The sequence below is a fragment of the Rhineura floridana genome, chromosome 5, assembly GCF_030035675.1.
Source record: "Rhineura floridana isolate rRhiFlo1 chromosome 5, rRhiFlo1.hap2, whole genome shotgun sequence".
In the NCBI taxonomy this organism is placed as follows: Eukaryota; Metazoa; Chordata; class Lepidosauria; order Squamata; family Rhineuridae; genus Rhineura; species Rhineura floridana.
Window position 1 is genome coordinate 160,417,713 of NC_084484.1, and position 26,364 is coordinate 160,444,076.

Below are 26,364 nucleotides of genomic sequence, written 5' to 3' on the forward strand. Positions count from 1 at the left end.
AGGCAATTTGGGTTTTTTTTCTATTTAATTTTTAAATACCCATATAAATACTACTTGGCTAGGGTGATGAGTGTGTGTGTTCTAAGCCTTTACTAAAAATTGGTTGTTTGAGGATTTAGGTCCTACTCAAGTCTGGAAATTGTACCATTGGTCTCACCTGAAAGGTGATTTTCATAGAAGTGGGCCATCACTGTGGGGAAATAGTTCCACCTATCGTGCGAAGGCAAGAATGTTTTTGAAGTCAAGACTAGGGACGTCATGCCCCTCCCACTCTCCAGTTCATTCGTAGCGAGTCTAAAAAGAGATATCTAAAAATACAAGAACAAGGCCAACAGGCCCGCCAGGAAAATAACATAATAGTCACATGCATAACAACATGACCCTAACATAACTACATAACATAACAGAAGTAAAAGTCTTGACTTCACTCTTACATTTAAATATAATAGCGTAACAATAACATGTAACCCATTTATAAAATCTCTAGTCATCCTCCAACTGGGAGGGTCGTGATGGCCCACTCCTATGAAAATCACCTTTCAGGTGAGACCAATGGTACATTTTCCATAGGAGGTGGGCCATCACTGTGGGATGTACCAAAGCAACCCATATAGGGAGGGACCACCCACATGTTAATCCTCATTAAGAACCTGTTGCAACACTCGTCTGCCAAAATATGCATCAGCAGAGGCATAACGATCAATTTTATAATGCCTTATAAACGAGTGTGGGGTAGACCAGACTGCAGCCCTACAAATATCGGCAACAGGAGCATTAGTGGCAAAAGCAGCCGAGGTGGCAGCTGACCTGGTAGAATGAGCCGTTATACTAGCTGGAACTGACAGCTTCAGGGACTCATATGCTAAAGTAATGCATGCCCTTAACCAACGGGATAAGGTAGAATTGGATACTTTATGCCCCATAGACCTTGGATGAAAGGATACAAACAGAGACTCCGTTCGTCGAATCTCTTGGGTCCTAGACAGGTAGGTCTTGAGAGCCCTCCGGACATCTAACGAATGCCAAGCCTTTTCAAGAGGATGGGTAGGATCCGGGCAAAAGGAAGGCAACACAATGTCCTGGTTGCAATGAAAAACTGAATCGACCTTGGGACGAAAGGAAGGGTCAGTCTTCAGCACAACAGAGTCCTTATGGAAGACGCAGAGGTGTCGAGCAGAAGACAATGCGCCCAACTCCGAAACGCGTCTGGCAGATGTGATTGCGATCAGAAACAGGACCTTGAAGGACAGTATACGTAGGGGCACAGTCCTGATGGGCTCAAATGGAGGGCGTTGCAAAGCCTGCAGAACTTTCGGCAAACTCCATGAGGGGAACCGATGGACAACAGCCGGAGAGCGTAGGGCGACTCCCCTCAAAAAACGTTTGATGAACGGATGTGAGGAAATATGATCTCCAGGAGAGGACACTGAGAGAATGGATGACAGAGTAGACGCATGTCGACGTAGAGTGTTGGGTCGAAGTCCCATCATAAAGCCACTATGGAGAAATTGGAGCACCTGGTGCACATTGGCCTGGGATGGATCGTGGTGGTGGGACTGACACCACTTGGAGAAAGCCACCCAGGTATGTTGATAAATGCGAGTGGTAGATGGTCTTCTCGAGGCCAAAATAATATCAATCACAGCGTCAGACAGTCCAGCTGACCTCAAATGTCTCCGTTCAAACGCCACGCTGTTAGATTGAGCCAAGTAGGGTCCTGGTGCAGTACTGGACCCTGGGATAGGAGGTCTGGCGTTACTGGAAGTGTCCAAGGATCCATCATTGACATTGCCAGAAGATCTGAGAACCACGGTCAGCGTGGCCAAAATGGTGCTATCAGAACCAGCTGTGCCCTTTCGGTTCGCGCCTTCCTCAAGGTTTTGGCTAACAATGGTATGGGAGGAAAGGCGTACAATAGACCGTCTGGCCACGGTGTTGTCAGAGCATCCACTGCTTCTGCTGTTGAGTCCAGGTATCGGGCAAAGTACCTTGGAAGCTGGCAATTGTGACTGGAAGCAAACAGGTCGACTGAGAGGGCGCCGAACCGACACTGGAGACGATGGAAAATGGCTGGATGAAGTTTCCATTCTCCCGGAAAGATCTGTTGTCTGCTGAGCCAGTCTGCTGTCACATTCCAAATCCCTCTGAGGTGCTCTGCTTTCAGGGATTGTAGATGTTGTTCTGCCCAGACAAAGATGAGGGAGGCTAAGTCCTGCAGAGGACGAGACCTGGTGCCCCCCTGTCTGTTCAAATGTGATTTTACACACGTGTTGTCTGTTCGAATGAGCACATGATGCAAAGGGAACAGAGACTGAAAATGACATAGAGCCAAGTGGACAGCCTTTAGTTCCAGCCAGTTGATGCTTCGAGATTGCTCTGCGTTGGGCCAAACCCCCTGAACGTACTGGGAGTTGCAGTGGGCTCCCCAACCTATGAGGCTGGCGTCTGTGGTCACGATGGTTCTGCGGGGTTCTCTGAACGACGTGCCCTTGGAGAGGTGTTGAACCTTGGTCCACCAGCGGAAGGAGAGGTGCAGAGCGGGGCTCAAACGAACTTTGCGATGGTTGGAGCTGGCAATGTCTTTTTGAAAAGGCAACAGAGTCCACTGAAGGGGCCGAGTGTGGGCTCGAGCCCAGGGCACAATGTGGATTGTGGAGATAAACATCCCGAGCGCTCTGGCGAGAAGCATGACGTCTGCGGATGTTTGTTGCATCAGGGACCTTGCGATGCTTGTGATGGCAGTGATGCGATCTGGAGCCAGGAAGACCATTGCCTGCAGGGTGTCCAACATTGCCCCAAGATGTAGTAGGCGTTGGGTTGGTTGGAGATGGCTTTTGTCGAAGTTGACAGCCGTAGGTCTGCAAAACATTGAGGGTGATCATTAAATGATGATGAGCCAGCTCTTCAGACTTGGACCGTATTAGCAGATCATCCAAATATGGGTAGATATGAACCCCTTGGGTCCGAAGGTAAGCCACTAGGATGAGTAGCACCTTGGTAAATACTCTTGGAGCAGAGGAGAGGCCAAATGGCATCGCTCTATATTGAAAATGTTGGTGGCCAAAGGCAAACCGAAGAAACTTTCTGTGGGCTATGCAAATGGGCACATGGAGATACGCTTCCTTAAGGTCGATAGAAGCCAGGAAGTCTCCTTCATGCAGACTCTCGGTAATGGAGAGATTCCATTTTGAACCTGCGGTATGTTACAAAACGGTTGACAAACTTGAGGTCCAATACCGCCCTCCAAGATAAATCTCGTTTTGGCACAGCAAATAGGAGGGAGTACACCCCTTCCGACCTCTCAGTTGTGGGAACTGGCTCTATTGCCGCTATGTCCAAGAGGTGATGTATAGCTGTCTGCATGATGTTGTGCGTGGCTGGTGCCCTTGGGCAAGGAGACGGATGGAATCTGTCTGATGGGGTTGCCCAGAACTCTATGGTATAGCCATAAGTGAAAAGGTCCCTGATCCAGGAGACCGTAGTAAGGCGCAGCCATCGATCTCCAAAATTAAGTAATCTGCCACCTATGGGGAGGGTGTTAATACTACTTGTGTAGGTGAGGGCCTCCCCTATATGAGGACGATGAGTTGCCCCTGCGCCCTTGGTACTGACCTCTGCCCTGGAAGCGTCGGTTCCAGGAGCCCCTGAATGCGTTGGGGTCATAGGGTCTGAAGTTGCGGCCTCGTCCTCCTGGCCGCGTTCCTCGAAAGGACTGGTTAGAACGAAAGGAGGGAAATCGCCTGAAGGGCCTGTGGTCGATGCTCTTGACTGTGGCCAGAACCGGTTTTTGGGCGTCTTTTGGATCAACCAGAACTGCCTTTAGAGCTTCCTCACCGAAGAGTAGAGATCCGGAGTAAGGAGCCTTGGACAGGTTCAGTCTGGCTGCTGAATCAGCTTGCCAGTTGCGAAGCCAGAGGGTGCGACGAGCGACTATTTGAGTCGTCATGGCTCGTGCCCCTAATTGAGTGGCATCCAAAGTGGCATCGGCCACAAAAGCTGCTGTCTTACGTAATTTCGATAGTGCTCTTCTGAAGGCGACAGGATCAGGGTTAGCATCCTCTAGAAGGTCATCCATCCACATCATAGAGGCTCTGGAGAATATGGAGGCTGAAGCGGAGGCACGCATGGCTAAGGCAGTGGCCTCGTGATTCTTGCGGAGGGCGAAGTCTATTCGTCGCTCAGTAGAATCTTTTAGGTGGGATTCCCCTTCCCTGGGCAAAAGAGATCTTGAAACGAGGCGAGCGATTGGTTCATCTATGCCAGGGACATCTAACTTGGTGGCAAAGTCTGGGGCTAGGGCGTACAATCTGTCAGCCAGGTTCTTGAAGCGTCGGGCTTTGAGTGGATGAGCCCATTCTTCGGAGGCTAATTTGGCAATTGGGTCCGGCACCGGGATTTAGTGTTCAGTAGGTGCAGGGGATTTGAGGACCTTGGCCCCTTTGATAGCTGGGGCGGACGAAGTTGAAGGCGCAGTCTGGAGACCAAGGGTATGAAGTACCCTACGTGCTAGCGGCTGATAGTCTGAGGTATCAAACAGGCGATACGATGTATCCTCCTCATGATCTGAATAGTCGCTCCAGTCGTCTCCTTCATCATGGTCAGTGAAAGTTGACTCCTCCGCATACGAGGCTTCGTCCGTACATCTGCCTCTGGCTACATCAAAGGGATCTGGTGAACAGGAAGGATGAGCTTCATGGCACGCACGTTGGTCCATGTTGAGTGGGGGTATGGCAGGAACTTGTGGTAGTGACTGCATTTGGGTGAAAAATGCCAGCATGGCTTGAAGTTGGGAGAGGAAAGCAGGAGACAGCTGCAGACCAGATGTGGCAGATGTGTGTGCCTGATGAACTATTGGGACAGATGTTTGAGGCGGTAAACCAGAGGTAGGTTCGTTAGGCGAACAGTGAGCGGGAAAGCCAAGAAACTCTTCCTCGTCAGAGGCAGCAGCCGGGGAATGGAAAATATCGCTTATGTGTGTCTGTGCTGTGGTTGGTACAGAGACATAACGAGGGCGCTTTGGTTTACTATGGCTGGAAAGATGTTTTGTCTTAGCCAGTGCTTTGGCATGTCTGGTCTTAGACGTGTTAGGATGTTGTGGCTTGGCTGATTGTGGCATGTCTGGCTGATCTGGCACCATGTGTGTTGATGGTGACATGCCTGGCTGTTCTGCCATCTTATATAAACCTGGGTGCAGTACACTGCCACGGAGGGGGCAGGATGTAAAGACCCGAACTGGCACAGCGTACTACCACGGAGGGGGTAGGATACACTGGCAGATGGCGAAATGCACTGCCACAGAGGGGGCAGAATGCACTGAGGTATCAGCGTTAATATAATATAGGCTGTTTTAGAGTTGGCACACTCAGATTAGTGCTGTAGGCTGGGTTTTTGGCTTGTTCACAGCCCCGGAGGGGGCAGGATATACAATGTAAATCAGATTTAATACAAGTCAGCCACTGATATTAAAGCTCCAGCCTTGATAATGTAATCCAGCCACTAGGATTAAAGCTCCAGCCTTGATAATACAATCCAGCCCCCTAGGATTGGAGCGCCAGCCTTGATAATATAATTCAGCCACTAGGATTACAGCCACAGTAAAAATGTGTGTAAATCAGCCCTGTGTAAGTTTGTCAGCAGCACATATACACAAACATACAGATAGATAGCCTGCAGGGGAGGTATCCGATGGTTAATAAATGGTAACAAAAAAGGCGGGAATTTTGAAATTTCAAAAAAATGGCGCCCGGAAAAAAGGGCGGGAAAAAACGATCAAAAAAGGCTGAGGGAGAAGGAGCAATGGCGGCTGTCTGGGGACGGAGTGGGGGGAAGGACTGTCCAGCACAGACTAGCAGGGGAAGCAGCGGGGCCGAAAACTGCACTAGCGGCTCAAAGGAATCCCCAGAAGGGAACAGGCAGTAAGGGAAAAGCGGCAGCCGCCGCCGAGACAGCCGCCGTCGCCATTTGCAAAGCCCTTCGCAGTGGGAATTAAAGCCACGTAGCGAGGGTGATCTGAGGAAAAAGGTATGATGGGGTAACGGCAGAAGCCGCAGCTGCAAGCTCCCGCAGAGATCGGAAGAGCCGCAGCCGCGGCAACAGAGCCGGGGGGGGGGAAGCTCCAAAACGATCAAAACCAAGATAACCGCAGCCGCGGTCACTGAGGGAACTCCCAGGCAACGGATACAACAGAGCCGGGGGGAGGGGGGACTCAAACTGCCAAAAACAAAAAGAGAGCCGCAGCCGCGGTCCCAGAGGGAGCCCCCAGTCAAGGAAAGAAAATAACTTGAAAAGAATAGCTCGGGAAAAAACGAAGAGAGCCGCAGCCGCGGTCTCTGAGGGGACCCTCAGTAGGTTAAACACAAAAGAGAAAAAAGGATTTGAAAACAAATACACAAATACACAAACAAATATGAGACTTAGCTAAATGCTACATGTAATTCCAATCTTGTTCGTACGAAGGCAAGAATGAACTGGAGAGTGGGAGGGGCATGACGTCCCTAGTCTTGACTTCAAAAACATTCTTGCCTTCGCACGATAGGTGGAACTATTTCCCCACAGTGATGGCCCACCTCCTATGGAAAAAGTGCTTTTGCAGAAAAAATTAGACTGCAGAAGCACCTGTGATATAACAAGCACAGTAAGCGTTCCTTGTGCAATATAGATTGTGCTGTTTCAAATGAGCTATGCTAGGAGCAAACACAGAGGACATACTACAGCAGGTTTGAGGAATGCCCACCAGGCCTCTCCCCTTCAGCCAAGCTCTGCCTACTTGATATCATAAGACAACAGGTGTAGAGCAAGTAAAGGAAGGGTTTGGACAAAAGGGGCTTTGCAGACACAGCTGATCAGCAGTGCCTGTAAAGCCTCTACACAGGGCTTCTCAAGCACAGTTAAAGTCAACACTTGGGAAGCACTGTGCCCACCTGTCAAAGTTAGCTTATGTGTGAGTGAATGAAGATAAGAATCTGACCTGCTAGCCAGCTCCCCACCCCTGTAATACAGTGTTGTCCCATACCACATGGTCTCTTGAAGATGTAAGTAAGCCCCTCTACCTTACACTGTTTTGCTTTAGAGAGCAAATATTTAGACAAAACTATTCCTTATAGTTCATGTTGTTTGCCCACCATTTGACTGTACTCGCTGCACTCTAGATGAGTGTGACTTTGCTAGCCAAAGCAGCAACATAGCTTTTTCAGATCACCCGTCCTCTGAATATGCTGCTGTTGAATGGCAAACGCATATAAGCCAGAGATGTAATACTGGGTGATTTGCTGGAGTTTACTATTAATCTATAGATTTCCAAAGGCACACTTTGACCTTAAAACTTCCCTTAACAGCATCACAGCAAGTGCTGATTAGTTTGAGCATGGAGTATGGTGCCTGCATGAGCAGTAAGAGCCACTATGAGAAACAGGTACAGTAGTAACACTGCTCTGCTGCTTTTCTCCTTAAAGGATAGGCTACCAATGTTTTGCCTTTCTGTAACTAAGCAAAAAGGGGGGCAAAGCAACAAAAACCCTGAGAGAATACCCCAGCTCTTTCAGGGCTTGGAGGACTGCAAGTTCCTTAGGGAAGAAGAATGAATGAAAACATTGCCTGAGCAGGGATTTATGACACCCATATTTTTTAAAAAAATTATAACATGAGAAAGTTTCCACAGTAACCAGTCATGATACATATATAGTCTTTATTGTCTCTGATTGAAGTTTAACCCACATTTTATAGTCCCTATGGTATAAAAAACCACTGTCACCAGTGAAGCATGCTACAGTTAAAAAAAAAGTTTTTTAGAAACTGCATTTTTAGGTGTCTGTGCTGCAATTCCATAAACAGATGTAACAGCCATTTGATTGTTTTGGCCTTTAGGCTTGACATTAGAATCTAAAGTTTTTGAATCAGTACTGTAGATGCGCCACCTCCTCCATTGCAGATTCCAGCAAGGCCATACTCTCCTTGCTTCAACGCATGAACCATGTGAACAACAATTCTTGCTCCAGACATCCTAAAACAGAAAACACCAATTCAAGTTGTATAGACTGGAGACAAGAAGTTAATGCTTACATAACCTTAAACATCAGCTTTTTCAAGCTGTGCTTTATGGTGCAGGGAGTTCTAAATAGCATCTAGCTCAAGCATAAAGCTCACTGAGTAGCCTTAAGAGGCAGGTTAGTTGTGAATGTGACAACACCACACCACCGATAAAAGATGCAAGGATGTCAAGGTGAAAAGAGGGCAAGTGATAGAAAACAAGCCAAAAAGGGTGGGTCAAAGGAGTTGACATAAAGGGCAGAAGCATCCAAAAGAACAGCTTTCTACTGGGTCAGACCACTGGTCCACCTAATGCAGGACTGGCCACTCTGGTGGCAACCCTCTTAATGTCTCAGAGAGGAATCTTTACCAGCACCACCCATTTCCAAACTATACCAGAACTCTAAAGCTTGGGGATATCATAATCATGGTAACTGATTATACAGCCATGAGAGTGGCTACATACTATAGCCAGTGTGGTTTTTTCACATTCTGCAATGTTAAATTGAAAATACTCCCCCATGCCATTCTAATGCTTCCTGTAAGCTTATTTCAAAACAAATCCTTACAAAACTTATACTCCTGAACTCAGAAACACTTGCTTAACAACCCTATAAATTTTCATGGCTATACACAAAACAGAGAATCAAGAGTGCGAAGTCTAAAAACAGAGAAAAGAAACCCAAACCCCTTTTGGAATTTTTTCTGTCAGAGTTCTCATAATTTGTTGAAATTAATTAAAAATCAGCCGTGTTCACTGAGTATGTGTGATCCTGTTACTGACCTTAACCTATATTCTGACCTTCACCTTCTGCAGTTTAAAAGTTAAAAAAATGCCTGGCTGATTTTTAATTGATTTAAGAAATTTTACATTGAATTGAATGATAACATAAGGCATGCTCAGTAAGAACCAACTGTCAGTGTTCTAAAAGCCAGACTCACAGCTGCTGGGCTTGCCTAGTCAGGAGGCCACACCAACGCCAGTCCTTTATTTCACTTTAGACAGTCATGGCCTCTCCAAAAGAATCCTGGGAAGTGTAGTTTGTGAAGGGTGCTGAGAGGAGACTCCTATTCCCCTGACAGACCTCCAGTGGGCACAGTGGTTTAACAGTCAGCCGCTCTGATTAAAGCTCTGTGAGGGGAACAGGGCATCTCATAGCAACTCTCAGCACCCTTCACTAACTACAATTCCCAGGATTCTTTGGGAAAAGCCATGACTGTGTAAAGTGAAATAAAGGTCTGGTGTGGATGTGGCCGGGGACAGCTTTGGTTTAAATTTGGGTAGGAGGCTACATGTTCCTGCTGTAGAATAAAAAGATGGGGGAAACACTGAAAAGCAATGATACTGTTCACAGTGTTTTCCTTTTGGAAAGGAAAGGGGCTTGTCCTCTCCCCACCCACCCAATCTCCCCTCCCTGCCCCTCAGCCAGGTCAGTTTCACCTATCCTAAGCATGATAGCACAGAAATAAGTCCCACTGACCTCAAAAAGTATGCAAATGATCAAACCCACCCTCTTATCCCGTCCCTCTTGCCCCTTCCCTCCCCTTTCATTTGTCCCTCCCTCCCTGCCCTCCACATTCCCTACCAATCCCCTCCTTCCCCCTCCTCCTGGTCAGTTAACCATTCCAAGGTTGATTGCACGGGAGTAAATCCCACTGAACTCAATAAGCATGCAAATGATCAAACCTGCCATCTCTTCCCCCTCCCTTTGTCTCTCCCCCTCCAATCCCCTCCTTCCCCCTTCCGCTCCCCCTCCCTTTCTCCTTCCGCTCCCCTCCCCCTCCTCCATGGTCAGTTTTACTTATCCTAACCATGATTGCATAGGAGTAAATCCCATTAAGCTCAATAAACATGCAAATGATCAGACCTACCTTTCTCCTTCTCCTCCTCTCCCTTCCTCCTCCCCTCTTCCTTCTTCCTCCTCCTCTGCCCACTCCATCCCTCCCCCCCCCGGTCAGTTTTACCTACCCTAAGCATGATTGCACGGGAGTAAATCCCACTGACCTCAATAAACATGCAAATGATCAAACCTGCCCTTGTCCTCCCCTCCCCCTCCTGCTTGCTCCCCTCCCCATCCCCTGTAGCCAGTTTCACCTATCCTAAGCATGATTGCAGGGGAGTAAATCCCACTGAACTCAATAAGCATGCAAATGATCAATCCATTCTCAGCAAACTTGCACAGGATCCCATTTCTTACCTCCCAGATTAAAAAGCAGAGAAATTCACTAATAGGCAAAAACCCCTTGCGGTTTAAGAACGTACCTATAGCCACAGACATTTCTATCAAACTTTAAAAAGCAGGGGAATTGGGCAGCTATAAGTAAATGCACCAGGGGAGCAGGAGACCTGACCTCCTCTCTGAGATATAGTACTGCCCTACAAATTTGTCAAAATGCAAACACAGTTTGGGTTGGTCTTTCACAGTCCAATCCACTTCCTGCGTAGCTTGGAACAATTTGGTAACATGCCTCTGAGCATATGGGGAGTGGTGGCAACACTGAAAGACCAACCCAAATTGTGTCTGCAGTTTGACAAATTTGTAGGGCAGTACAATATCTCAGAGCATTCACTACAGCTGCCCAATTTCCCTGCTTTTAAAAGTTTGATAGAAATATCTGTGGGCTATAGTTACGTTATTAAACCGCAAGGTTTTTTGCCTATTAGTAAATAATCAACTGATACAGTAGACACAATAGATTATAACACAACTAAATACAATAGCTGGCACTGGAGCTGTGGGTGTTAATGGTTTTGGGTGAGGTTGGTAAGGACTAAGACCTCTACACCATTACATAATCATATTTCCCAATGGATTATGAAGCAAGATCTATTGCAAACCGTGATTAATGGTTGTTGAATCAGTAGGTATTTTTAAAAGTATCAAAAGCAAGCCCTTCAAAAATGAGCCCTATTTCAAACGTGGTTTGAAGGAACTTTATTTACTAAAGCAAATTCTTACTCAACTACTGTCATCAAAACTAAGTAATTTTAATATAAGCATTTGCCTTTGTTTTGGGGGGAGCAGGAAGCCTCCAGATACCAACTCATTTGTAGAAATTTCTTTTTGTTGTGTAAGCAACTAATTACTTCACTTACCCAATTGGATGTCCCAAAGAGACCGCTCCTCCATGAATGTTCACCTTATGTGGATCAATGTCCAGCATTTTAATGTTGGCTAGGACAACAACACTAAAAGCTTCATTAATTTCCCACATCTTAATATCTTCCTTTTTGAGTCCTACCTGATTAAGTATCTGAAAAGGGAAAAAAGTACTCTTTATTTGTTAATTTATTAGATTTATATCCCGCCCTTCCTCCCAGTAGGGCTGTTTGAGAATTTCTAGCTGGCAAATAGTACTAAAAATTGATTTGTGAGAGTTTTAATCTGTTACAGGTAAAATTACACAAATATCAAGCTAGACTTCAAATAGTTAGGCTAGCTTGTCAAGAGGTTGGACAAATCCATACAATTTGATAAAAAATTCATTCTGGCCTTTTCAACAAATAAAGTTAAAAGGTAATATTCATCACCAGAGTGCAAGGACTCTTGGCTTTCGTTTTAATTATTAAGTTGTAAAATGGACCACCACCGCAACTGGCACTACAGGGACTGTATTCCAAGAGACATCCAAACATAGGTATAAACTTCAACGGACCAAGGCCAAAAAAATCCAAAGATCTACCATCAACTACAGTAGTCAGGATACAAGCATATACTTTTTTCTAGAGAAGAATTAACTCAGTACCAGTATTACTAAATCTATGTGTACCAGTTAATGATCAAGTCTAGGGTTTGAGATATATAGCATAATTAAATATTAACCAACTGGCATTAGTTCAGATTTCTCCACAGCTAAAACACCAGAATTAACATGAGAGGGCTTAATATAGATTTCAAGCCAGTAAAGGAACTGGAATAATCCAACTACCCCCAAAAGTTGCTCTGAATACCTCCTTTTTAATTCTGTCAGCTTAAACTATTGAGCCTGAAACAGTAAACTGTATCTAAAAATGTCATTTAACATTTAAGTTTTACTGAAATGCAAACATTTGGCTTCACCGATTAATTTTAAAAGCCACTTTGTTATTAGTATATTCTGTCTAAGCAGTAAACATCCAAAAAGAAAATAAAAACAAAAACCAATAGGAAAAGAAAGCTATTAAGAGTCAGAGGCAAGTTGCTTTAAGCAACTTTTCAGGTCCCGTATCAAGAATGCCAGAGGCTTCTTAAAAATCATATATATTCAATTTGCATTCAATCTTCTTATTTAATAGCTTTGTATAATTTTGAAATACAAGTATTACTATTTGAAGTATTGGAATAAATGAGAGTCTGCCTTAAGGAAGATTTTAATTTGAAGGTAGGGAAATGCTATAAATGATTACTTTTGTTCCTACCTTAGGAACAGCATGTGCTGGCGCAATTGGAAAATCAATAGGATCAACAGCAGCATCTGCAAAAGCTGCAAGAACATAAACATGAAGCAGAAAGGAAACATTTCATTAGTTGGACTAAGTCTACGGTATTCATGTAAGAAACGTTTAGAGAGGTTTATTCTTATAGTAACCCTTGAACACCAGATGCTCACAGCTTCTCTGGCAAAATTCTGGAGATCATAGTTTTAAAAGAATATTAGGGGAAGAGCTGAGATGGCCAAAAAACCCAACAATTTTTTTCTTGAGAGTCTGGCAAAATGTCAAGCTATGACAGCATCTTTCGATCAAAAAGCAGTCCTTTAAGCCTAACCCACAGATGAAAGGCAAACTGAAACTAAGTCAGTCTAATATCCGCTGTCAGTCAGAGTCACACAAGCATTTCCCAATATTTCACTACAAGGTCAAATAGATTCTTACCTACTATTTTAGCCAATGGTTTAGCATTCAACCTCTTGGCTGCTTCTGAAGTCATCAGTACTAAAGCAGCTGCTCCATCATTCAATGTACTGGCATTGGCAGCTGTTATTGTTCCTGAAAGAAGTAAGCATCCTTTAAGGAAAATGGCGTGAAAGCAGTGCATTCCTCTGTGGTGTCATCAATTCCAGTCAGTCACAATCCATACTCAAAACACTGCCCATACAATATACGGCAGGTCAAATTCAACAAGGCTGGCATTATCCCAAAACACACATCCGTACAACCCATTTCACTGAAGAAAGTGCAGGTATGTATAAATTAAAAGCAATGCAATTTAACCACTAAGACCTGAAGAAACTTTTACCACATTAAAAGTGGTAAAAGATCTCCTTTTCAAAGCTTACCATTTTCTTTTTGAAAAACAGCCTTCAGCTTTGGAACTTTGCTGAAGTCAACACGTTTGTACTCTTCATCTTCTTTAACCTCTGTGTCAGGTTTCCCTAAAACAAGACTTTATTTAGTAAAAAGATTTCAAACTGAGCTGTATCTAGCCCTATAGAAATGTACTAGCAGATGTCTTCATGGCTTGCTGGACTGCTGGCACTCTCCAACCACACAAGGGGAGGAGGACATGCAAAGCCTGCAGCCATCATGGCTCCCTTCTTGCAGTTGAGCTAGCCAGCAGGCCACACAACTTGAAGGGAAGGGGGGAAGAGGGAAGGCACAACCCTCTCAGCTTGAAAGGAGGTCAAAAAAGCATCAGCAGCTTAGCAGGGGGGAAAACCAACAGAAATGGTCTGTGATCTTAAGGATTCAGTGTCGCTAATGCTGCTGGAGCATTACGGGTGGTATCCAACGAAGCAGTTCCATTAGCACAGGGACTTCCACCTACGCAACAGGATTTCCTCTCCCCTTCCTTGCACACACATCCCTATATCTGTTTTGGGGTCTCCCCAAAACCTCCAGAGCAGATTTAGGGAGGACACAGGGGGCATGCAGGAAGAGAGGGGAAGTTCTGTCGTGCAGCCAGAAGTCCTTGCACTAACAGAAGGTCTGCGCTGGGCATCACCCTAATGCCTCCATTCCAGCACAAAGTAAAATATGGCCAGTCTTCATTCATAGACACAAGCTATGTGTAACAGAATACAAAGACAATTTTTATACCAATTTTAAACTTTTCAGTAGTTAGTGCATGTAATTTATTATGAAACATAAGATGGGGAGATACTGTATATTAAATTATGCTACCTTTCTGAGAAATAGTAACTGGTACAATTTCTGTAGCAAATACTCCAGCATCCCAACCTTCCTTGCTTTTGGTATAAGATTTTATAGCATAGGCATCTTGATCTTCTCGTGATATAGTAAACTTCTTAGCAGTATTCTCTGCGCAATTACCCTGGGGGTGTTGGATAGGGAGGAAGAGGGGAAAAAATCACCAAGTTTTTAAATATGAGATAGGATTATCTCCTGTACTACTGCCAAAATTCCACATTGCAGCTGGACATGGACCAGACCAAAGTTCAGGACAGTGCTTAATTTATTCAGTTACAGCACAATCCTGTATGTCTACTCAGCAGTAAGTCCTTTTGAGTTCAATGGATGTCCTCCCAAGTAAGTGTGAATTAGGACTGTGGCCTTCATTTCCCAACAGGTAGCTGCTCATAGCTCAATGTTCCCATATGAAACCTCATTTTCAGCAACTGAACTGAGAAAGCAGAGCTTTACAGGTGCATAATTTATACCACAGACACTCACAGGTTGTTTAAAGCTGTTAACACTAGTTGTAACCCAATGATATTTAAAAAAAAGCTTGGATGAAAAAGCCTTGAAATTCCTCTGGGACTCAAAGTTCTTGGCCTTTCAGATGAGCTTCACAAGATTGTCAACTTCAGCCAGAGTCCTAAGGTCTGTATGGACTAGATAAGCACGTGCAGTTAAGAGTCACAGCATCTCCAAGCAGCAGCTTCTAGCTGGCCAAAAGCAGTTCAGCAACATCTCTGCTCATACACGTGAGCTAGCTAAGAGTTACTGCTAGGTAAAGCTATGGACAAAATCTTAAGATTACAGAATTACACACATACTGTGTTTTCAGTACCCTTCCTTTGTCGGTTGCAGACAACCTGTATTTTATAGACTAGATGCAGACTACTAAATGTTTTGCATACCCATGGGTTCAAAATCCAGAGTAAAGGGAATGTGTTTCAATAAATAAGAGATCTCCTGGATCAGGCATTACCTTCTATAGGGACAAACCACACAACTCTAAGTCAGCTTGTGATCAGGAAAGTATCTGAACAGCCTCTTTGCCAAGAGAATAGTTTACAAACAAAAACAAAAAAATAAAAGCTGCCACCAAAAACAGGTATCTGCTGAGTTTTCCCATATCTGCCAGTAGTTATCTACACAACAACAAGTGTTCCCATGTCCCGTTTCATAGCAAAGCCCAGGCATGGGAAACACATTAAGAACATAAGAAGAGCCTGCTGGATCAGGCCAGAGGTCCATCTAGTCCAGCATCCTGTTCTCACAGTAGCCAAGTAGATGCCCGTGGGAAGCCCACAAGCAGGACCTGAGCACAAGAGCACTCTCCCCTCCTGCAGTTTTCAGCAACTAGTATTTGGAAGCATACCATAAGGACATCACAATATGGTGTAAATTGAACTATCAGGAGATCCCTATGGTTGACATTTTCTGTGTAAGAGGTAGTTTCATCCAAGCCACTATGCTCAACTTCAGCAGAATTGGAAAACTACCTACCAATGAAATGTAGTATTGTTCCTTTATTCGAAGATTCGTCCCATTAACCACTGTAATTCAGAATTACCTACAACTTTAAAATAAACTGAAATTTAATTGAAAGACATTAAAAGCAATATTTACCATGTGGATTTTGTTGTAAACATCTGTCAAGCCATCTTTTACAATCAAGTCTTCAAGCTTTACTCCTCCATAAGGCGTTGCTCCTCTGCCCATTGTGTAGGGTACATTAGACATGCTCTCCATTCCACCAGCTACCATCACATCCTGTTCCAAAAGTTTTTATACAACTATTTAAATAACTTTTCTGTCTTACAAGGAGGATGCAAATAAGAATGTAATCCTATGGTCCCTGGGAGGGCATCCCAGGGGGCAGTAGGACAGAGTGGATTTCCCTCTCTGTTCGCAGAAAATCCCTCTCCCAAGCCTTCCTATTCTCCCAACACACCCCTGGAATGGGAAAGTAAGTGTGCTGCAGCTGGCATACTGATTTCCCCTCTCACTAAAACCAATATGGGGGGGAAACTGAAAAGAAAGGAAAAAAACCCTGAAAAATGCCATCCCACAGTTGCCAGCACAAGCCTAGCAAGGCTTTGGCAGTTCTTCCATCTTTCATTCTCTCTCTCCAACCTTCAATTTGCTCTGCTAAGATCTTAATGATGCTTTGAGTCTTCCTTTAGGCAAAAAGTTGCAATATTTTTGTCTTAAAATTCAAAGTGTATATACAGAAGAACTAAAGCAGGGCTGGGGAACGTGTAGCCTTCCACATGTTGCTGGACTACAGATTCTATTATTTGTGACCATTGGCCATGCTGGCTGGGCTGATGGGAGTTTTAGTCCAACATCATCTGGAGGGCCACTGAGCCCCCTTTCCTAAACTAAACAGTTCATAAAAATCATCAGCTAGTCACACAGAATTATTCATTTTCCTCCCAATGATTATACGAATCCTCATATTAAGAATTCTTTTGATGTCCAAAAAAGATGTTTGTAAGATCTGATATAAAATTTTAGACATCTTTACAAAGGAATAAAGAAAATAACATAGACAAGGCAGATACTGAAGCAGCGCTAGCTCAATAATCAAAGCACCATTAGCGAGTATAGCTCCTAAGGAATTTCTCCTGCATTCTATTTAAATGAAAAGGATCTTGCAAGAGCATCAGTTCAATGAGGCATGCAGAAGAATTCCAGTGACTATGCTCATATTATAGACACTTGACACTGTCCTCGTATTTCATAGACCACGCATTTCCACATGCTTACAAGTTTTCTGAATATACTGATTCTCTTACCTGACTCCCACATGTCAGACTCTGTGCTGCCATCATAATAGATTTCATTCCAGAAGCACAAACTTTGTTGACAGTCGTGCAAGGAGTAGAAACTGGTAAACCTGAGCCAAGTTAAGACAAAAAGAAACTACTAAGAATTGTCAACCAACTGCATATATGGAATATATCAAGTTGTGTTAATCAATTTAAAAGAAACTCGTGCAACAAAATCTCAAAGTATCACCTAATACTATGTGCTTTTTCTGCTGTTCCAGATGAGTGATTTCCTCTCATACTAGTCTCAGCTTGATAAAATGCAAGATCTTTCCTGAAGTCTCAGGTAGCTCCTTCCTTATTATATTTTAGGGATTCAATCAACTCTTTTGCTTCACCACATGAGAAAACTACTGGCAGCAAGTTGTTCTAGCAACATATACCCCCATTTGCTGAAGCCACTCCACTAGACTGAAGAGGAATTAACAGACTGGAAAGAGGAGGAAAAGATAATGCTGAAGCTATTCCAGTAGGAAGAAAACAGAAGGCTTATTCAGCCTGAAATTCAGTCTGTGATTAATTGGTTGAATATTATGCGAGTTGTATTCTATAATTATATTCACCTCTTTTTATCATTTACCGGTAAAACTTACTCACTAAGGGTTGTACCCAGTGCTGCCTGTGTGTAAGTGGAACGGCCTTCACCTTCCTCTCTTTCTCCCTGCATGTCTTCTGAATCTGTTCTGGAGGATTGCGGAACTCACCAGAGCAGATTTGGGAGCTGCAGGGAACAGGGGAAAAGAAAGTGAAGTCCCATTACACAAAAGGAAATCCACTCATATAAGATTGGATTCTGCCCTAAAAGAGTCGCTATGCTGCAGTAATGGATCTTCACCTTCAACTAACTTATAGCCTTATTTACTAAGGTAAACCCTACTTGTGCCCTAAGAGGTCATGGCCTGCAAAGTAGTTTTACCTGCACCAAGAGTTGCTTGTCTTGCAGGAGCTTGTCCTTGCCCAGCCTGGATAACATTCCCCATGTAGACTTCTTTCACTTCTTGTGCAGGGATACCTAATGGCCAATCAAGGAAGGCATTTTTATTAAGCATGAATGTATAATATGCTCATAACATATCCCAAACAGAGTGAGAGAAAGTAAGAAAATCTGGATAGAAAGAAAAAAAAATAGATGCTAAAGTTGTCACTTAGCTTTTGTTTACGGACAGAATAGATAAGAAAGACAGAGTCCTGAAAAAGCTCATCTAGATTGTAGCTCTCTCTACTCAGAAAACCTTTGTGCAAAACTGAAGTCTGAGAAGTGGAGCAAAGCAGATACTTTTTTTTTTGCAAGCTCAGCACAATGCTTGCTGTGCAGACCAGGTCATCATCCTTTAGTCCCTTGGTTACTCAATCTGACGTAAATGGCCAAAACTAACAATGGGATAGGTATGCAACAAATCACCTTGTAACATATCAGATTTGTGAATCAACCAGGGGAGAGGCTAGCAGATTAATGACCATGGACTAATAATTGCTTAAAATAAGCCTAAGTGTGATACGTAAATTTAAAATGGCTTTAAAACATGTGACATACTTTCCAGCGGGTGTGCTGAACCTTTGCTACTCCAGATACTGCTGAACTACAACTTCCATCAACCGCAGCAAGCATGGCCAGAGATGAAGGGAATTGTAGTTCAGCAACATATGAGGAGCCAACAATTCCCCATACCTGCTTTACAGATAGAACTTAGGCACATGAACATTGGATCTCTCAACAGAATAGTGTGAAAACCCCACTGGCTAATTTGACACAGCTTAATAGAAAAGGGGTAAGGAGTGATGACAACAAACATGTGCAGCCCTGATATCCAGACTATCATAATACCAAACCCCTGTGCAAGTCACATTTGAAGTTTAATTTATGTTAGAAGAGATTATAGATGTTTTCCCAACAACCAGCCCCATCCCACCCACACAGCTTTCTGAACTGAATCTAAGGAACTGGGCTAATACCTTCACTTACCTGCTCTTTCAATTGCACCTCTGATTGCAATGGAACCAAGTTTAGTGGCTGGTTGTGAGGAAAGGGATCCTTGGAAAGAACCAATGGGTGTCCGGACTGCACTTACAATGACTACTTCCTAGTAAACAGAACCATTGCAAGAGTTATGGGAATTACCAACAAAAGGGTATATTCTCAAATCTAAGTTTCATTTTAATTGGTGAGCTGAAACTCAGTTACCATAGTCACTGTATGTTTCAGGAACATCAATTATGTCTGCATGATGTTAACTTCAAAACTACTACAAGTCACTTTATTCAAAGACAATATGCTGTTATTTCTTAGAAAGATTGATGTATAATTGCTGATAATTCCCTTCAACAAGACATACAGTTTGGAGACCTTCTTACTTGCTCTTTTTGGGGGGGCGGGGTCAGATAGCATGATAATTTAAATCATATTATCTAGTAGCTATATTACAGGTTTTGTAACAGCCTATGTAGGTCAGATTTTACACATTCTACTTAAGACAATTCCAAAGGAGAACACAAGTTATAGAGCAAGAGAAAATAAAAGGTAATGTGGCATTCCAGAGGCTATTTTGTTTACTATGGCACAAATTGTTCTAGGTAGCAACCTACTTTGTCAGATGTATGTGATGGGCTAATCTTTCCATAATTGTACATAGAGATACACATCATTCTTTGGGCTGACTAAATGTGATGCTAAACATACTGCAGTATCTTTTATTTTTCAATTGCTAATAGAAACCGTAGAAATTGGACAGAATTTCTTTCAGACTGTGGTGTGCACAAAATGGGGTTTAATCTTTTGTCCCCGTGCTGTGATCCTTATGGCTGCTATGTGCTCCAGAAGAACTAAATAGCAGCTGTGAGGGAAGGGCATTTTTGTCAGGACCATAGTAGGGGAGGAACAGGTTAGAAAATGCAGCACGCTACAATCCTGACAAAGATCCCATCTCCAACATCAATATTTGCTATTCACAACTAAAAACAAAAGCCACAACAGCAAGTGATGTGACTGGCATCATATGTAGTCTAGAACGTAATCCATTTTACATATCTCAACTTGCTGTTTTAAACAACATGGACTGATAGAACTGGAAAAAATATGGTATTCTCATAGCAAATGCTTCAAGTCTATGGTCTGAAGGCACATAAGGCCAGCTCTCTGTTGAAGCTAAGCAGGGTCTGGTCAGTGCCTGGATGGGAGACCGCCTGGGAACTATATGTAAGCCGCCTTGGGTTTCAATCATGAAAAAAAAGGCAGGGTATAAATGTAATAAATAAAGTCCTATCATACTTAATACTTACATTTAAACCATGCTGTGATGAATAGCCTCTGCTTGCATAAGTTAACACCTGAAAATAGAGTTTATTTTTCAATATGTTAGGCGTTTACCTCTGTGTAAACACATCCTGTTTACAGAGGATTAGCATGCTTTTGCATTTTACAAATTTTAAATGAGATAGTGAAAATACACTCTTGTTTTTCCCCCTACTACTTTGAAGCCCCAGAAATTTCTTGTTACTTTATGAAACACATCCAAGGGTGAACAAGCATAAAAGGGTAACAACAGTGATAACATTGTGAAGCATTTTCAGGACACATAACTTCACATAAATCCTGATGCTTAAAATAACTATCAGTTAAACAATACTGGGGGGTTTCATCGCATTTCTATTATATACAAGTCAGCGCTGCTGAGCTATGCTATTTGGTCATTTAACCTTTTGATCCTATGACCTTTGGCCCATTTAGCAGTTTAGGTTAACAAACATTAGCTCCATCAGACACTGGGTGGATTTTAATCTACTTTAGCCTCTTTATTTGGATAACTTTTGCCACAGTAAACCGTGGCACACAAAGCAGAGGATCCAGTAAGGCACACAATTATTCTTTTTAGCAGCTACCATGCCCACACTCCAAACAAGGGAACTGTCTCAAAAGACAGTTACTGCTTGATATAACATAATTATGAACTATCTCAGAGGCAGAAACGCCATGAGACGAGCATTGCAGCAACAGATTTTGGTAACTGTTGAAGACGTACCCAAAAAGATACACTCCAATGAGAAGTCATACCCCAAAAGGTACACTGCACTGTAGAAGTCCCCTTGTACAGGAGACCTTCTATGCAATTTATAGAAGATAACACTTGAAATCAACAGCTACTAACCCTAATGCTATGTTCTATGTCTACTGTTAAGGCAGCATGCTTCTGAACACCAGTTGCTGGAAATCACAAGAGGGGAGAGTGCACTCAGGTCCTGCTTGAGGGCTTCCCATTGGCCACAGGATGGTGGACTAGATGGGCCACTGGCCTGACCCAGCAGGCTGTTCTTATGTTCTCATATATGTCTTGCACAGGATTGCACCTCCTCGTGCTTATTTGCAGAAAGGGAAAAGCAGGGCTGCTATTTGGCTTTTCTTTCTCAAGCATCAAAGAACCTCTGGAGCTGTCCCCGTTCCAGACAGCTGTTGCAATTTTAAGAAGTGAACCACAGAGGAAACCCACAGAACAAGAATTAGGCCCAATCTACACTATAGTAGAACGCAAGTTGCAGGTCCATCTTCAGGTTTTGGGGGGCCTTGGGCAGGCTGCCCTCGGTGGTAAGGGCTCCAGTGGGCCCGGAGAAGTGGATGCCAATGTTGCCGCAAAATAAAACCCATAGTTGTTGTTTTTAAAGCAACAGTTAAAACCATTAAAGCTTTAAAGGTGGCTATTCTGGGGGAGCAACGTGAACAGCAGCATCGCGACCTCTGCCCCAGGCACAGCAAAGCGAAGGGCGAGAATTCAAAGGGGCCAGAATTCTGGACTATCCCACTTCAGAATGTAGATGGAGACCACTTTTGGACCAGTCCTCTATGCACAACAGCCACCCTTAATTTTTTTAAGGAGGTCAAAAAAATGGGAACACCAGCGAGAAGATTAACCTAAATCTTTTTTTGGGGAAGGATTTATTTTATTTTATTTTAACATGTAGGAGAGCAACCAAACCCCGGACTCCCCCACTTGCCCTCTACGAAGTGGTCCAGTCCAGAACTCTACCACCTCAGGACATATCGACCGCCACCTCATTCTGGCGCACGCGCACAGGCCAGGCCTAACAGGCTCGCCGTCTGGCTGAGCCTCAGGTGGAATCATCAACCTTGCCTCTGTTGTCCTGAGGGGAGGGCAAATAAAGGTGGCCGTCAGATAAACGCGGGGTATCCGAAGCCGCCATAACTAAACCGCCTCTCCTGGAAGGGGAATGGGGGTAAAGAGGAGGAAGAGACGCCGCCGGCCTTTTCCTCACCCGAAGCGTCTTCGGCAGCTGTCGTCCGCCCAACATCTTTGCCCTCGCGCCGGCCTCAGCAGCACCAACAGCCTCCCCTCCGAAATCCCCTCAGCTGCCACAAAGACGACCCCAACACAGCGCGAGAGCCGTCACCTTCAGGAGCACCCGCCCAGCCGACCTCCCACTGTCGCTCTTTAATCCAGCCAATAGGAGCCCAAGAATGACGAGCCCTTAGGCCGACACCCCCTTCCCGTGCTGTTCCACAGGTCTGAGAAGGGGCGCGTCAAGCTGGGAGCGGCTCCATTGGAGCCTGGACGGGAGGGGGCGCGGCGTCAAACCAGCAATGCTATTGGAGAGGGTGCGTGGGAATAAGTAAACGGTCCTCATTGGGGAAGCTCAACAGAGAGAGAGCAGACAGGCGCAGAGATGGGGAAGAGGGCAAGACTTTGCTAGAAAAGGAGGCGTGGCTTGGGGGGGTTGTGATGTTCCTATATTAATGTATATATGGTAAGTGTTGTTGTTTAGAAGATACATGGTAAGTGGAGTGAAAGAGGAGAGGGAGTGGATGGGCAGTAGAATGCTAGATGATTGGCTGAGTGTTTAAAATGGCTGAACGTATAAAAGGAAGAGTGAGAGTGGGGGTGGAGGAGGTGAACTGAGTGGGTTGCTTGGTGGGGTTTAGAGAGTTGTTTGCCAGGAGAGAGTGGAGAAGGAGGGGGGTGGAGTTCGGATTAGTATTGAGTGTAACCATATGCTTAAGTGTCTTTTAAAGAAATCTTGTTATCTCTGTTATATAATAAAATACTTATTTGGTTTACCAAAGGCCTGATCCTTGGCTGGGGTTTCACAGACCAGAAGGGAGGGTAAGGTAAATACCAAGGCTGAAGGGAAGCAAATGGTGGCAGCGGTGAAGAGAATAACACCACAAGCAGTCTGAGTAAATCAAAGGGATTGGGACAGCTTTAGCACTCAGTCACAGAGGTAACCAGATAGAGAGACTCAGGCAGAGTCTCTGGGACTACTGGTTATAGGACGTGACTGGTGGTGCTGCCTAGCAGGGGGATCTGTTGAGATCTGTGCTAGAGCGGGGAGAGAAACCATATAAAAGGACAGTCCGGACTGGTGGAGTCCCTGGTGGTGCCTAGAGACATGCAGTAACCACGCGCAGGTAGGAACCTGACAGGGAGAGCCAGGGAAGGGCGTCACAGGGGTCTTCGAGGTTTCCAACGTAAGACTCTCCAGCATAGGTGTGGGGAACCTTTGGCCCTCCAGATGTTGCTAAACTACAACTCCCATCAGCCTCAGCAAGCAAGACCAATAGCTAGGGATGATGGGAGTTACGGAGGACCAAAGATTTCCCATGCCTGCAATAGAGTATTTGGGTAGGGATGTTCTTAACGCCCTGCTGTTTCTCCCCACTAGCACTAACCTGCAAAGTTAAAGCAGGTTCTCTCTTAACCCTCCCCCCAACAAAAAAAGAGATGGGACAAGGTACCAAACAAAAACACAAGCATGCACACACACACCACACACACAAACAAAACAAATGAGAATATCGTTGCTTTGCTTATCATCTCCTTCCCTTGTTTTGTTTACACTCTAGTCTGACAGTCTAGTCTGATGAAGAGTTCTGGACAACTTGAAAGCTTGCACACTATTTTGTGACATTTTGGTTGGGCTAAGAAATATATTGCCCTAATCTGGAATTTTGTTTTGCAGTGTGACAGTAAACTCACTTTCAGCCCTATCCATATACATACATGCACTGATGCTCCACTGAATTTTATGAGATTTAACTCCCAAATAAGCATCCATATGATAGAAAAGTAGAGCTGGAAGGGGCCTATAAGGCCATCGAGTCCAACTCCTTCTCGGTGCAGGAATCCAACTTAAAGCATACCCAACAGGTGGCTGTCCAGCTGCCTCTTGAATGACTCCAGTGTTGGAGAGCCCACCTCTTCCCTAGGTAATTGGTTCCATTGTTGTACTCTAACAGGACATTTTTCAGTCAAAATCTGACCTCCTTGCAACTTAACAAACTCAGTCTTGGCTGCCATCAAATTCTCAGTGGTGATTGTTTTTCAAAGGTGTTCAGGAGTGTCAAAAAAAAAAAACAGCCTTCTAGACCTGGCATAAAGGCTTGGTTTTTACAGACACTGGAGTTACCAGGCATTTTGTCCACATTTGCTGTAGCACAGATAGCAGTTCAATTGCTTAGAAGATAAGGCTGTGAAGTCCAATGAGTTGTAAAAGATGATTTGGCAATAAAACCAAAGTTCTTTGTAAACTCATATGACAGGTTTAGAGCTATGTAAATGTTATTTTAGCAAACATCCCAAGAACGTGGTAGTAGAAGGGGGGAGGGAGAAAAACGGCTGAATTAGAACTGCTTCAAGCATAGTAAATTCCTATATAAAAGTGATTCTGTGTAGCATATACATCACCCTGTAGACAATGGCTGTGATCCAGAAGGCCTGAGCAAACCTAGAATTTGTTTGTTTACTTCAGGGAGACACACAAATCCCCATGCAGTATTACAACCTGATTTCAAACTCCCCTCAGCTTTAAAAGTGAGTTGCAATTTAGATGGGTAGAGGACTGCTGTTTGAGCATATATTTCATCACACCCCAGACAAAGGAAGCCCCATTGTGAAAGAGCCTGGTGAGGGCCTATCACAAACCCTGTTTTTTGCGTACTGATCACCAGTGCCCCCTAGAAAATACCTGTTCCAACCAAGTATCTGAAAAATAGACTTCCATATATTTCCCAGATTAAGCCCTCTCTTTTTATTTTTTTTTAACAATTCTGCATCTAGTCTGAACTAGCTAGCACTTTTCACATGTAAGTGCAGAATTCTTTATGGTAGACCTAACCTCTAAATAAATTTTTGATTGATCACAGAGACCATTTACATCAGAGATGTAGCTGCTTACCCCCATTGGGAAAAACACAACTGTCAAGATCAGCTTTTATTGGTCTCTAATTAAACAACTTTCGCCCAGTCTCTAATTTTCCATTCTTGGGCAAGGTGATTGAGAGGGTGGTGGCTGCGCAATTACAGACACACTTGGAGGAAATGGATTATTTAGATCCATACCAATCGGGTTTTAGGACTGGTCATGGTACGGAAACAGCCTTGGTCGCTCTGGTAGATGATATGCGGAGGGCATTGGATAGGGGTGAATACACCTTCCTTGTCCTCCTGGACCTCTCAGCGGCTTTCGATACCGTTGACCACGGTATCCTTTTAAACCGCCTAGAGGGATTAGGAATAGGAGGCACTGTCTTGCAGTGGTTCCGTTCCCATCTCTCGGATAGGCAGCAACGGGTGGCATTGGGAGATGAGGTTTCAGACCCTTGGCCTCTTCATTGTGGAGTGCCACAGGGTTCTATCCTCTCTCCCATGCTATTCAACATCTATGTGAAACCGCTGGGAGCAATCATCAGGAGTTTTGGGTTGCAGTATGCAGATGACACTCGGCTCTATCTCTCCTTTAAGTCCTCACCGGAGTTGGCTGTGAATACCATGTCCAAGTGCCTAGAATCCGTAAGTGGATGGATGGGAGAGAATAGGCTGAAGCTGAACCCTGACAAGACTGAGGTATTACTTGTGGGAGATAAAAGGAAGTTTGGAATTACTGACCTGATGCTTGATGGGGTAAGTTTACCCCTGAAGGACCAGGTCCGCAGTCTTGGGGTCATACTTGACTCCCAGCTGTCCATGGAGGCTCAGATTACAGCAGTGAGCCGGGCAGCTTGGTATCAATTACATCTGATACGGAGACTGCGTCCCTATCTTCCTGTTCACCTGCTCCCTCAGGTGATACATGCCCTGGTCTCCTCTCGCTTAGACTACTGCAATGCACTCTACGTGGGGTTACCCTTGAAAACGGTCTGGAAATTACAGCTGGTACAGAACACGGCGGCATGCTTGATTACGCATAGCCGTCACTGGGATCATATCACCCCAGTGTTATTAGATCTTCACTGGCTACCAGTTGTCTACCGGGCCCAATTCAAGGTGTTGGTGTTGACCTTTAAAACCCTATACGGTTTCGGCCCAGTATATCTGAAGGAACGCCTCCAGAATCACCGATTGTGCCGCCTGACGAGATCAGCCTCGCAAGACCTTCTCTCGGTCCCACCGGTGA

General features: G+C 44.3%; 1 protein-coding gene across 1 annotated transcript; it reads right to left on the minus strand.

Moving 5' to 3' along the window:
* Positions 1–7,667: 7,667 nt before the first annotated feature.
* On the minus strand, positions 7,668–22,422 carry ACAT1 (acetyl-CoA acetyltransferase 1). Its single transcript, XM_061628658.1, has 12 exons — positions 22,231–22,422; positions 20,245–20,292; positions 18,932–19,049; positions 17,885–17,980; positions 16,936–17,036; positions 15,764–15,907; positions 14,129–14,279; positions 13,285–13,380; positions 12,881–12,994; positions 12,425–12,489; positions 11,123–11,280; positions 7,668–7,999 (listed from the first exon to the last, which is right to left on the minus strand). Exons 1-12 carry the CDS (start codon positions 22,264–22,266, stop codon positions 7,879–7,881), a joined length of 1,248 nt encoding a protein of 415 aa, XP_061484642.1. The 5' UTR covers positions 22,267–22,422; the 3' UTR covers positions 7,668–7,878.
* Positions 22,423–26,364: the final 3,942 nt, after the last annotated feature.

Excerpts from the sequence above, each read along its gene's own strand:
- ACAT1 (XM_061628658.1), bottom strand. The coding sequence starts at position 22,266 with ATGTTGGGCGGACGACAGCTGCCGAAGACGCTTCGG. Across the intron at positions 15,908-16,935 it reads GTCTGACATGTGGGAGTCAG|GATGTGATGGTAGCTGGTGG; the intron begins GTAAGAGAATCA and ends CTTTTGGAACAG. Across the intron at positions 11,281-12,424 it reads CAGCACATGCTGTTCCTAAG|ATACTTAATCAGGTAGGACT; the intron begins GTAGGAACAAAA and ends TTCCCTTTTCAG.